The following is a 12,219-nucleotide window of genomic DNA, read 5'->3' on the forward strand; positions in this document are numbered from 1 at the left end:
ACGTTATAGAGAGTGAAGAAGTTCAAGAAGTGCTTAGAGATGGAATTCCTAATTCCTAGGGAAACTGTACCTTCCCTCTGGGGATGAAGGACTAGCGGACACTGTTGTGTTCCCTTATCTGAAGCTCTATGATACTAGAGCCTCCGTGATACAGAAGACTGGCTTCTGTGTCAGTGATCTGGCCAGGACGGCATTTTAAAAAGGCCTCTTTGTAAATGGAGAGAAACAAAATCCTGTCAGTGTTCTTAATCATTAGCAAAAAATGCAAAATAAGAAATACAACCTGTGTTTCTTGAGAACTGACTTTTGACTGGTCCAGAAAGAATTTTCCTCCTTGGCCAAGACTGATTGATCCTCATGGTAAACAGTAAATTAATTATCTTTTGGAGGAGTTAATTCTAAAAGTTCAATTCAGTAAAAGTTGACTGAGTGCCCATAATATTCCAGTGCTAGAGACTGGGGGACATAAAGATAGATTAACATGGTTCCTGCTCCTGAGGAATTTGTAGTCAGGACTGAACCTTGCAGACACAGATGTGGACCCCCAGGAAGCATTCTTGGATGTGGGGTAGGGATGGTGATTCCACAGGCCGCACTGTGGCCTAGATAAATCTTCCTCCGATTGCTCTTCTCCATACTCGCCAGCAACCTTCTATGATTCATTTGGTTTCACAGTTATCTCACCACCAAGAAGAAGGGTGCCCTGGGTAGTAGGTAGGATCACTTCCGTCACTGAGAAGGACTGCCACTTCACACTCTCACTTCCACCTTAATTGTCAGTGCACACATTAACAAACAGGCTCCTGCATTAGTTCATGTGAGCTGGGGTAGAGTGAGATGGTCTCTCTGGGGCGGCTCAGTTCTGGAGCAAAGACAAGATACAAATTCCTCCACCTGTAAAAATGAGGCCCACAGTCTGGTGGTGGCAATGGTAGCAGTGTAGAGTTCCTAGAGAAGCAGTGTTGTGGGGTCTGGCTCATGGAGGCCGTAGGCTCTGTTCAGGGGTGGAGAAAGCAGTGGTGTCTCTCTGGTTGAGGGGTGTCACATGATTGTGAGTGCTGTTGTGTTCTAACCTGTGTAGTCTCTGAGACTGATTCTCCAGACCTGGTGAGCCTGAGCCGCCCATGTCATTTATATTATAATAAATTCCTTTTTGGCTTTAATTTTAAAAAAGAAAAAAGATGAGGCCCAGACCTTGGATTGCAGTGAATCTGCTAAGGTAGTGCCGCCCTCTTAGGCACTGTTTGCACAACCAGCCACCCCCATGTTCCTTTGCCAGGACACTGCGCTTGCCTGCCCATGTGCACGTAGTCAAAGCAGGTTAAGATTAGGACACCAACTATAAGGACTAGGTTGTCAAGTGTCCCAACCCTGGTGCGTTTTCTTTTAGATTTGGTATTTTTTAGGATTAATAGCAGAGAAGGAAGACATGCCTTTAGCCTTTAGATACCATCTGCCCTGGTCATTTTGTAATTTTTGGATTGTCGAGATTTGTGCTAAATTGGATACAGTTTTACTCATATTTACCACCCATTTCCTTTGCCTAAGAGGAATTTTCCTAAGTACTTCTGAGGTAAATTTAACCCTGCTTAAAGAATTTCTTGAAAAACACAACTTATTCCTAAGTAACTTGATTAAGAACCTTAAGCTATGACTAAATGGTATATCAGTAATGACTAGTCATATTAGCTGTTCATTTTCTTATGTACCTTTCTAGTACTATACACTCATAGATGGTTTTAACTGGTATTAGTTTTGCCTTATTTCTGTTTTTTCAAGCTGCTGTTATGAACAGTAGGAAATAGAGAAGTGGTTAAAATGGTTAAAAGGAGATAAAGAACAAAGAGTGTGATGATTTGCAGATTTGAATTTAATGTGGGAATGAGGGGAGTAATGGGACTATTGGAAATGTTGCAGTTCTGTCATCTTCTCCACAAGAGGTGTGACAAAGCGGGTAATCTTAACCCCATGGAAGGCTTGCAACATTCCTTGCAAATCAAACTTAATGAATGAAATAAAGCTGTAGCACTTGGCGCTTTCATTGGGACCCTTACACTAAAATCAATATTGTGTACGTTGCCTTTATTATCAGGTCACAAAAGATGTGATTAAAGAATTTGCAGATGATGGTGTCAAGTACCTGGAACTAAGGAGCACACCCAGAAGAGAAAATGCTACAGGTAGAATTTAATTACTTCTCAGCCAGTGTACTGTCTTTTTTCCTGTGTGCTTTGATCATTCATGAGTTTGCAAGTTGAGAATATGAAGCAGTTACTTTTACACTATTGTAAAAGTAGAATCAACATTCTAAATCTTATAATGTATGTTCATGGTGTACATTGTTAATGAGTAAGTTACTCTTTAAAAAATTAAGTCAGGGTATTAGCTGTTTAAGGGAAATAAAAAAGGCCTGCAAAAATTTCATTTATTCTCTTAACTTGTTTTTCTCATTGAGAAAAGGACATTTTCTCCTTATAGTTGCATTGTCTTAAACGTAAGCTAATTCTTACTCCCTGCATCAAGGGCGCTTGTGAGACAATGCCACTGAGTGGATGCAGAATCATGTTTTATGACAATCACTGAAATGAAGTTATTCAGTCATTTCTCAGGGACTAACAGTATCTTAGGCCAGGGCCAAGCTATGATGTGATATAACCTGTCTGGATGGAGATGAGAGATCTGGATGTGGTCTGGAGAACGTTCCTGGGACCCTTTTTCCATTTGCATTTATTTGTATTGTATTATCTTTCGGTCCCTCCTAGCACCTTGTCTGTGACCTGAAGAAATCCTACCGTGTCATCTTGCACCCTGACATGTGTTGCCCAGTCATCAATCAGAGAATATTTTTGAAACTATGTATAGTAAATAAGTGTTGAAGTAGAAGAAGCAGAAGATTCTGATCTTGCACTTTTAAACTGCAGAATCAGTTCCAAGTTATGTTGGTGAGGGTAGTAAAAGGGAAGGAGACAAGAAACCTGCCAATTACTGGAGCTCGTTTGCTCTTGGAGCTCATTTGCTCTTTGAATGTAGATTTAAAGGGGAGTGTTAACCTAAGTATGTAACAAAAGGGGAATGGTTAAATAAAAGTTAATGGAATGTTAGGCAACCATTAAAAATATTAGCAAAGGCACTTTAATGACATGGGTATATGCTCAAAATAGTGTTAAATGACTGAACAAGGTGTGTGTATATATATATAATTTTTATTTTTCTTCCTTATAATTTCTGTTTTACTAGAGATTTTCCACCAAAAGTAAGCATTTTAGAATTGGGGTACCAGAGTATTTTAGAGGAGGCTGTTCAGGAGAGGGCTCTTTAAAACCCCCCAGAAGAAGAGGACTTGAGCACCCAAACTTCAAGAACATCTCTGGTGCCCTGGATGAGAAATGCTGAACCTGAGCAGGATGAAAGAGAAGGGGGCTCAGAGCATTTGAAATTTTGTTCCCTGGCATATTTCATCAGTTTGGCTCAGATAAATTCTTAAAAAATTCTCTATAGGTTTGGATGCTTCTGACATTGACAATACCTTGATCTGGTTGTTCATGAATCATAGTCTTTTATAATAAATTGGTAATTCAGTAAAAAAAAAAAAAAAAAAGAAAAAGAAACAGAAAGGAACTTAAGAGAGGATTTTTTTTTCTGGACCAGCAGGAAAACATTTTGCTAATAGAGAAAAAAAGTTTTCTTGGTTTCTTTCTTTATTTTTAAGGACAGGCTTCAGAAAAGGGCTTTTTATTCTTGTTTTGTTAGAACAAGCATTTAACAAATTTTACAGCAATTTGTGAGAGTGAATTTGTCAATGGAATCTAAGAATAATATTTAAATGGGCTTGTATTTTGCCTTTTTTCATTTCATTTTTCTAGTACTTCATTTTTTTTCAATTTTATTGTTCAGTTAGCATTTACTAAAATACATCCACAAGGGTATGTTTTAACTCATCTTTAACCATGTCCTTGTCTCAACATAAAGTGGAAATGTAATTGTTCACATAGGGAATGCTAATGTTGAAGGATGAAATAAGTGATAATCTCTTTCTATATTTTCTTTCTGTCCTTTCCAGGAATGACTAAAAAGACTTATGTGGAATCTGTACTTGAGGGTATAAAACAATCTAAACACGAAAACTTAGACATTGATGTCAGGTAAGAAGCATTGTACCTTAATGGTCACCATTTAAAAATCTAGGATGTGTGAAAATTTTACTACTTTGATCATGGGTGTAATGGATTTTCATAAATCAACCAGTAACTGATTTTTATCTTATAATAGAAAAAACAGTCAAGAACCCTATTATTTAGAGCATTTTAGATCTTTGATGACAAATGCTCCTTGGCATTTGTCATCAGTTTGGCTCAAATAAACTCTTATAAATATTTAAAAAAACAAACAAAACAACTCTATTGTTTAATGTTGAGAATGCATGTCTGAATTTATTCACGTGGCAACAGAATTCTCATACTGTTGCCATAGTGAAGTATGGCTTCCCATTGCTCTTCAGCTAAAACCTTACTGTGGCCTCCAGGGTCCCACATGATCTGGCTGCCTCTCTTCAGCTGCCTCACTTGGACCTCTCGTCACTTAATACACACTGGCCTGCTCTCTGTTCACCAAATAGGCGAAGACCCTCCCACCTCAGTACCTTTGTATTTCCTTTAATTTTGCCTAGAACTCACTTCCACCATATTCTTGGATAGCTGGCTTCTTTCTTCTCATTATTTAGGTCTCAATTCAGCTGTCACTTTCTCAAGAGGGGCCTTCCTTGACCACCTTATCTTAAGTGCTCCCTGCAAATCCTCTAGTCGTCCCATTTCTTTTCTTTATAGCATTCTTTTTAACCAGATCAGAAATTATCTTGTTTTATATATATATATATATATATATATATATATATATATATGTGTGTGTTTATATATATATATATATATATATATATATATATATATGCACCCACTAGAGTGTAAATTCATTAGGCCAGGAACCTTGTCTTATGATTCACCACTACACATCTAGTGCTTAGAACAGAACTGGCACATAGTCAAGGGCTCAGTAGGTCCTCGAAGGAAGAAAGCTAGCTGTAGCGTTTTAGGCTATAAAATCTCTCACAATGAAGCTTAACTAGACTAATCCCCCAATTTAAAAAAACCAGGCAAAAGGCAAGAAGAGAATTCATAAAAGAATACATACAAATGGCCAATAAATGCACAGAAAACTAATCTGACTAATCAGATAATTTTAAAAGAACATATTTCAGTAGCCCCCTTCCAAGGGGTAACGTTACCACTGTTTGTGAACATACATGTTTAGTGAGCATATGTAATTAATAAAACTTCTCTAAGGAGCAATATGTATTAAGATTTATGAAAATAGTTTTCCCCTCTGACCCAGTAATTCTCTTCTAGAAATGTATCCTAAGGAAATATTGATTTACATGTAGGATTCTTCATTGTAGTGTTATTTATAACAAAAAGTAGAAAACATCCTAAAATGTCCAGCAATCAGAGGAAAATTATATTGTTATGTTCACATGATTTATATTGTTTTCTAGCATTATATAATGGCAGGGAAATTGTTAAGTGAAAAAAAAAGACACTACGTTTTATATGTAGTTGATCCAAATTTTGTAAATAAATAAATGCTGGAGGAATTTGTTTATTTTATGAATAAATAGATTAATTAATGCTGGAGGAAAATTATACAGTATTAACAGGGGTTCTCTGGATATTAGAGTCCTTGTAGAATTCCAGCTAATATATGAAGAATTAATTTGTATTAGCTATTGGATACATGTTAGAATATTGCCAGTTTTATAAACCTTAAAGAAATAATGGATCTAAGCCTCCTGATGAAAGAATACACTACTATCAATGAAATATTCTTGCCAAAAAAGTGAATCTGATATGATTAAGCATGTAGACTAGATCAAATTTACGGCAAATTCAAGAGACAGGAGAACATACTAGCAACACAGGGATTCAGTCAGCAAAATCCAGTCTGTGGGAAACTTTATAAGACAAATATGACCTGGTTTCTTCATCAGATGAATTTAAGAAAAGAGGTGGGGGTGAAATAGGGAAAGTAGGGTGAGGTGGGAGGTGGGGGGGTGGCTGTAGATAGAGAGACTTGAGACGCATTGATCGACACAATGGGTAGACCTTTGGTTAGATTATGAATCAAACTGTAAAAAACAAAATATTTGAACAAAAAAAAACATGACCCAGAAATTTGAACACTAACTAGATATTTGGTGCTACTTAGAAATTTATGTCTCATTTCCTCTGCAAAGTAAGATGTCGTGTCAGTAAGATGTATTACATGTACCTGCCGTAGTTCTTTGGCCATACTCAAGAGTTGTCTTTTTCATCTGCACCATATTCATTTTCAACGGTGTTTTTCTCATGTTAAAGGTATTTGATATCAGTCGACAGAAGAGGTGGCCCTTCAGTGGCCAGGGAGACTGTTAAACTTGCTGAAGAATTCTTCCTTTCTACTGAAGATACAGTTCTTGGCCTTGACCTTAGTGGAGACCCTAACGTAAGTTATTTTTCCTAAATGCATTTTATTTCTAGAAGGTCAAATTTGTGAGAGAAGGATTAGCTTGAAGCATCCTGCATTCTCCAGAGGTCCAATAGACTGTCTGTGTGGATGAAGCCCTATTCTGCCCTGGACAACCAGAATGTCTGTAGCAACTCTTCTCAACCAGGGTTCTGTGAAGTAATTAACCCCTCTAAAAAATAAAAAAATATTTTGATGACAATAATTATTTTCCCCATTCTTCTAAAGATGGTACACAGGTAGTTCCATTCTACATACATAGGAGAGAAGTTAATTCATTACATACAATGGGTATATAATGCTGAATTAATGCTTCATTATGGCTAGGGCCTAATTATTTTGTAGAACCCGAAGTTGAGAAAGACTGGCCTAGAGCTTCTTGAATGTCAGATCCAAGCAGGATGTCTCATCTGTGACATCATTGACATTTGGGGCCAAATCTTTGTTGTGGGGAGTCCTGTGCATTGCAGGGTATGTAGCAGCATCCCTTGCCTCTACCCACTAGATGCCAATAGCACCCTCACAGTTGTGACACCCAAAAATGTTTCTAGACATTGCCAAATGTCCCCTGGGGAGCAAATTGCCCCTGCTTGCAAGCCACTGAATTAGAATCCCATGAAACTTTCTTATAGCTTTAACCTTGGTCTATTCTGTTTCATCCATCCATTTGATAGAAGCTTTCTCTAGTAATCAGGTGGGTTCCTTAATCAGGTAAGTTCTCTTTGTTAGCACGAGGTACCCTTCCAGAAATAAAATTTGATGACTGCTATATCTAGCTTAGCTAAATGACCTTAGGTCCACTGATACTTCAGATTCTTGAAGGCAGGGACTGTGTTTTTGCCAGCTTTGTATTCCCCAAAGTGTCTAGAACATTGTAGGTGCTTTAGAAATAAAATGTGCAAGTGAATCAATGTGCCATTTTTTTCCTGCTATTATTTTATTCCTTTGTTTATTGGGACAGAGTACTCAATCCTCAGTTTGCCTAGAGTTCTCAGGCATCCTCATTTTAACTTTTATCTTCAAGGCAGGACAAGCAAAAGATTTCTTGGAACCACTGTTAGAAGCAAAAAAATCAGGTCTGAAGTTGGCATTGCATCTTTCAGAGGTAAATAATATTGTAAAATTAGGCTGGAGAGAGTAGATTACAATGGAAAATAATCATTTTTAATTGCCTAAAAATCTGGCTTCAAAAAACATTTTTAGAAGGAGAAAGTAGAAATATTTTTTAATATGTATTATAATGATAAAGGCATGACTTGCTTTAGTCGCTCATGTTATTGTTTTTATGTTTTTGTGGTTCCTGGGGGGATGGCTGTTGACTTATATATATAGTACAGCTGTGTCTTTGAAACAGCATAATGACATCTTGCTAAAGAAAATGCCTGGATTTCCATCATCGACCTTGTCATTGGCAAGCTGACATGGAGAGAAGCACCAGTTCATCTCAGTTGTCCTCGCAGGGAAAGGGACCTGAACGTATCACATGAACTGGCAAGAAAGGAAGTAGCTCATCATTATTTTATAAGGCTCAGCAGGGAGATCAGGTGCCCCTCATCGGTCCCCAGCTCCTTGGCAGCATGAGCAGGTGACAGATAATGTACAGATAATGGCTGGAGAACAGTCACTTTCTTAAGCACATCTCTGTGAGGCAAACTAGGGACTCTATTGCCCTTTTCCCCATTTTACAGATGGTATACCTTCTTCCTATTCTTTTCCTTTTTTAATATGTACAACTTGATGAGTTTGGATTTATTTCTTAAATGCAGGGAATAACACTCCACTTATCTCATGGGGTTATTGTGAGCATTAAATGGGGTAATGTGTAAAGGTTGAGTAGCATCGCGATTTAAAGATTAAGGAAAAAATTGGAGCTTCTTGTCAGTACTGATGTGTTTCATGTCTACAAGCATAGAGTCAGTTATCTAGTGGCAGAACTTAAAATCTAGGTTCCATGTTTCCACACTCTGATCACAAAGACCTTCCACACTTAGGACAGCCTCTAGCTGATCTAACTGATGCCTGATTAAAGCAATTGGTCAGTATTATGAAACAGCCAGCACGCGTCACTGTGACCAGTCATCTCTGGTCTTTGTACGTGGCATCAGAAACTGCTCTTTACCTTTCTGCTGCTTTTCTTGTTTGATCCACTGGATATAAAGCATTTCACTTCAACATGTTATATCATTTGCCTTTTAGGCTATGTAGGAGATACAGAGTACAGACAGACATTTTCATGGTGGTTGTAGTATGTATGTGGTTAGCCTTGTCAAAAGAAAACATGAGCACACTGTGTGTGTGGAGAGAGTCTGAACCCTGGGGTCTGACAGAGCCAGATTTCACCCTTCTCTCTACCATTCACTAGCTCTATGATCTTGGACATTTGTTAAAAGTACTTTTGATTTTTAATTACAAAAGTTACATGTATCTGAAGAAAATCCAAGCATAGAGAACTGTAATGTAGAAGGAGAAACATAAATGAAAAATGAGAGGTCCCCTCCTGTTTCAGTTCTACCAAGTTGATCTTATTAACAGTTTTGTGTTTATATTTTTTCAGACTTTTTTTCTTATATGAACACATATATACAACACAGAGCACACATATATATAAGTAGTGAGGTTTTGTTTTTGAAAATTACCTGCTTTTTCTGAGCTTTAATTTCTGCATCTTAATGCTTTGCAATATTCTTACAAGGTTTAAAGGAGAATTTATGTGAAAAGGCACAAAGTAGGTCCTTAAGAGTTTATTATTAACTATAATATCATTGAAATGAATCTAGAAGAATATTGGGAAATGAATGGGAAGATAAAAGGCAAAGAAGAGAGCTGGGAAGATTGAAATAGTTCAGCTTTCTAGAATGTCTCTGTTACCTTTTCAGAGGGACTTGGCTATAGAAAAAAGTATTTTTAAGAACCACTGAAAGAGGTTATTGATGCCCTTTCTCTGCTTTTTTTGAGATTCCAAACCAAATAAAAGAAACCCAAGTCCTCCTGGATCTGCTTCCTGACAGAATCGGGCATGGGACATTTCTCAGCTCCTCTGAGGGAGGATCCCTGGACCTGGTGAACTTTGTGAGGAAACACCAAATACCTCTGGGTAAGGCTTAGGGCTTCAGGTCCTCCAGGCAAGCCTCCGTTTCTTCCTTTCCCATCCCCAGGTTGTAACCCATATGTAGAGAAATACTGTTGAAATATATAGAAAATAAAAGATACATGGTGTGTGTGCTTTCTGAGCCTCACTTAAGTAACAGAAAGTTTGAGCTCCCATTAGGACATAAGCTCCACGAGAGCAGTGCTCTTGTCTGTCTTTTCACTGTTAATGTTCCCCAGCTCCTGGAACTCAGTTTATATTGAAGGAATAAGTGTCATCTAGTATTTTGAAATGACTTAAACCAGATTAACATGTGTTATGGAAATGTGTAACATTTATTTAAAAACTAAGAATTCTGGAAAATTGTAAGAATATTTTTTTTTGAAGAGGAACAGGACTTTATTGGGGAACAGTGTGTACTTCCAGGACTTTTTTTTCCAAGTCAAGTTGTTGTCCTTTCAATCTTAGTTGTGGAGGGTGCCGTTCAGCTTCAAGTTGTTCTTTCAGTCTTAGTTGTGGAGGGCGCAGCTCAGCTCAAGGTGCCGTGTTCAATCTTAGTTGCAGGGGGCGCTGCCCACCATCTCTTGCGGGACTTGAGGAATTGAACTGGCAACCTTGTGGTTGAGAGCCCACTGGCCCATGTGGGAATCGAACCGGCAGCGTTCAGAGTTAGGAGCGTGGAGCTCTAACCGCCTGAGCTACCGGCTCTTCTCCCCCACCCTCCCGCTAAGAATATTTTTATATGTCTGTTGACCATTACAAGCTTGTTTGTCTCCATGTGTATCCCTGGAGTTGTTTTTCTTTAACCTCAAATATTTATGAAGTGCCTACTCTGTTCTAGTCACTGTTCAAATCATTGGGAATAGAGCAGTAAACAAAACAGACAAGCTTGCTTTCTCAAGGAAGTTACATTCTAATATTATACGTAAGAGAGACAATAAACAAATACACATCAGTGTTAAGTTCTTTGAAGAAAATTAAACAGGCTGATAGAATAATGATGAGGTAACCACTTTTGATTGGATGGTTGAGGAAGGCCTTTCTGAAGAGGGAAAGAAGCACTTGGCTGCCATTCATTTTCCTGAATGATAAATTCATTGAATTCACAAATTTACCAATTTGCAAAAACACTTGTGTGGGTATGCGTTTTTAAACGATTTACAGAATTTTCAACCTTGTTTTTTCCTGAGGAAATTTTTAAACATCCACAGAAGTAGAGAAAATGGAAACCACTGCATAGTGATTTTACTTGGTGTAGTGACCCAGCTGTGCTCCCAGCAGAGTGGGGGCAGGTGGGGTTTGCGATTCCCTGTGGCCCTATGTTGAGGCTGCCTTGAAGTTAGCAGACACTGTCCATCAAGTCAGTGGAATATTTTATTCTGCTTGGGGAGCCTGGTAGTGTTTCAAGGCAGGAATTTGTTAATAGAAGTCATTCTTAAGATGGACTTACAGCAGGCAGTGATTGGACCGTTGTCTGAGTAAAGGAGCTTGGGTGTTTTCTTTGAAGCCATGGAAAAAGTTTGTTTCTGCTCCTGGCTTTTTATAATGCTGTAACCCTTAAGCAGTGCTACCATTTTCTTACCTTTATTTCAGCCTCCACTGTAAGACCAGAGAGAAGTGCAGCAATCCTGCAAAAATTCCTTCTGTTCCCCTATTATGGTACTTCCCTGTATTCTTCATGGTGACTGGCTTATAACATTCCTCTTTCCTCTCCATTTTGGTAAAAGAAAGGGGGAGCACATAGCTGTGAAGGGGATATTAATTCCCTGCCTGGTACAGTTGCTTCCCTAAGTTGCAGCACATATTTCCCACACAACTACATTAATTGAACTACAAATTTTCACATGTAAGATCAATATTGTAAAATAATGAACTACTGAAAATTAGCAGTTTGCAAAGATTTCTCATGTATGTAGTTGATGAACACTGATTGAGTCTACTAATCTTCTAACGAGTTTTTCTCTTCCATTCGTCTAGAACTCTGTTTGACCTCAAACATCAAAAGTCAGACAGTTCCGTCTTACGACCAGCATCATTTTGGGTTCTGGTACAGCATTGCCCATCCTTCTGTGATCTGTGTAAGGTGTTTTGTGTGAAGTGTTTTGCTCCTTTTTAGTCCCCGAGTTGTGTTAGGTTAGACATTCACTACCTAGCTGACTTCTTGCATGCCTGAGGGTAGTGGTCAGAGGACGAGACTGGGATATGAGAGGGTGCAAAGGGCCGGGGTGACTCTGGTTTGGCTCTGTGGGCTAAGTCCTGGATAGCACCTGGGGAACATTTAAAAACAACAAAAAATGGTGATGCCCGGCACCCATCCCTTGAGATTCTGCTTTATTTGATCTCAGGTGAGTCCTGGGCACAGATATGTTTTAAAAGCTCCCTAGGTGATTTTAATATGCAGCTGTAATTTAGAGCACTGCTCTGGTGGGGTGTTTTTTGGTTTTGGTGGTTGATGTTTTTATCTATAACTAAACAAGCCTGTTTAGTTATAGATATGTAGGGATGCATTTATAGGCCCCGTTTAGACTTTTAAAAGAAGCATGGTAAATAGGAAAATAGAAAAAAGTTGTTTTTGTTAA

At 38.3% G+C, this 12,219-nt stretch overlaps 1 protein-coding gene across 4 annotated transcripts in view; it reads left to right on the forward strand.

The window, feature by feature from the left end:
• Positions 1-12,219, forward strand: part of MAPDA (N6-Methyl-AMP deaminase) — a 31,162-nt gene that overhangs the window by 7,755 nt on the left and 11,188 nt on the right. For 3 of the 4 annotated variants that reach the window (XM_081049251.1, XM_081049250.1, XM_081049252.1), the window contains 6 exons: positions 2,093-2,180; positions 4,061-4,142; positions 6,405-6,531; positions 7,577-7,657; positions 9,508-9,646; positions 11,618-11,718. In XM_081049251.1, coding sequence (XP_080905377.1) covers positions 2,093-2,180; positions 4,061-4,142; positions 6,405-6,531; positions 7,577-7,657; positions 9,508-9,646; positions 11,618-11,718 — 618 coding nt within the window. The remainder of the gene's footprint in view (positions 1-2,092; positions 2,181-4,060; positions 4,143-6,404; positions 6,532-7,576; positions 7,658-9,507; positions 9,647-11,617; positions 11,719-12,219) is intronic. The other variant, XM_081049253.1, reaches the window with a different exon arrangement.

The sequence above is a fragment of the Rhinolophus hipposideros genome (genome assembly GCF_964194185.1).
Source record: "Rhinolophus hipposideros genome assembly, chromosome: 5".
NCBI classification, from domain to species: Eukaryota; Metazoa; Chordata; class Mammalia; order Chiroptera; family Rhinolophidae; genus Rhinolophus; species Rhinolophus hipposideros.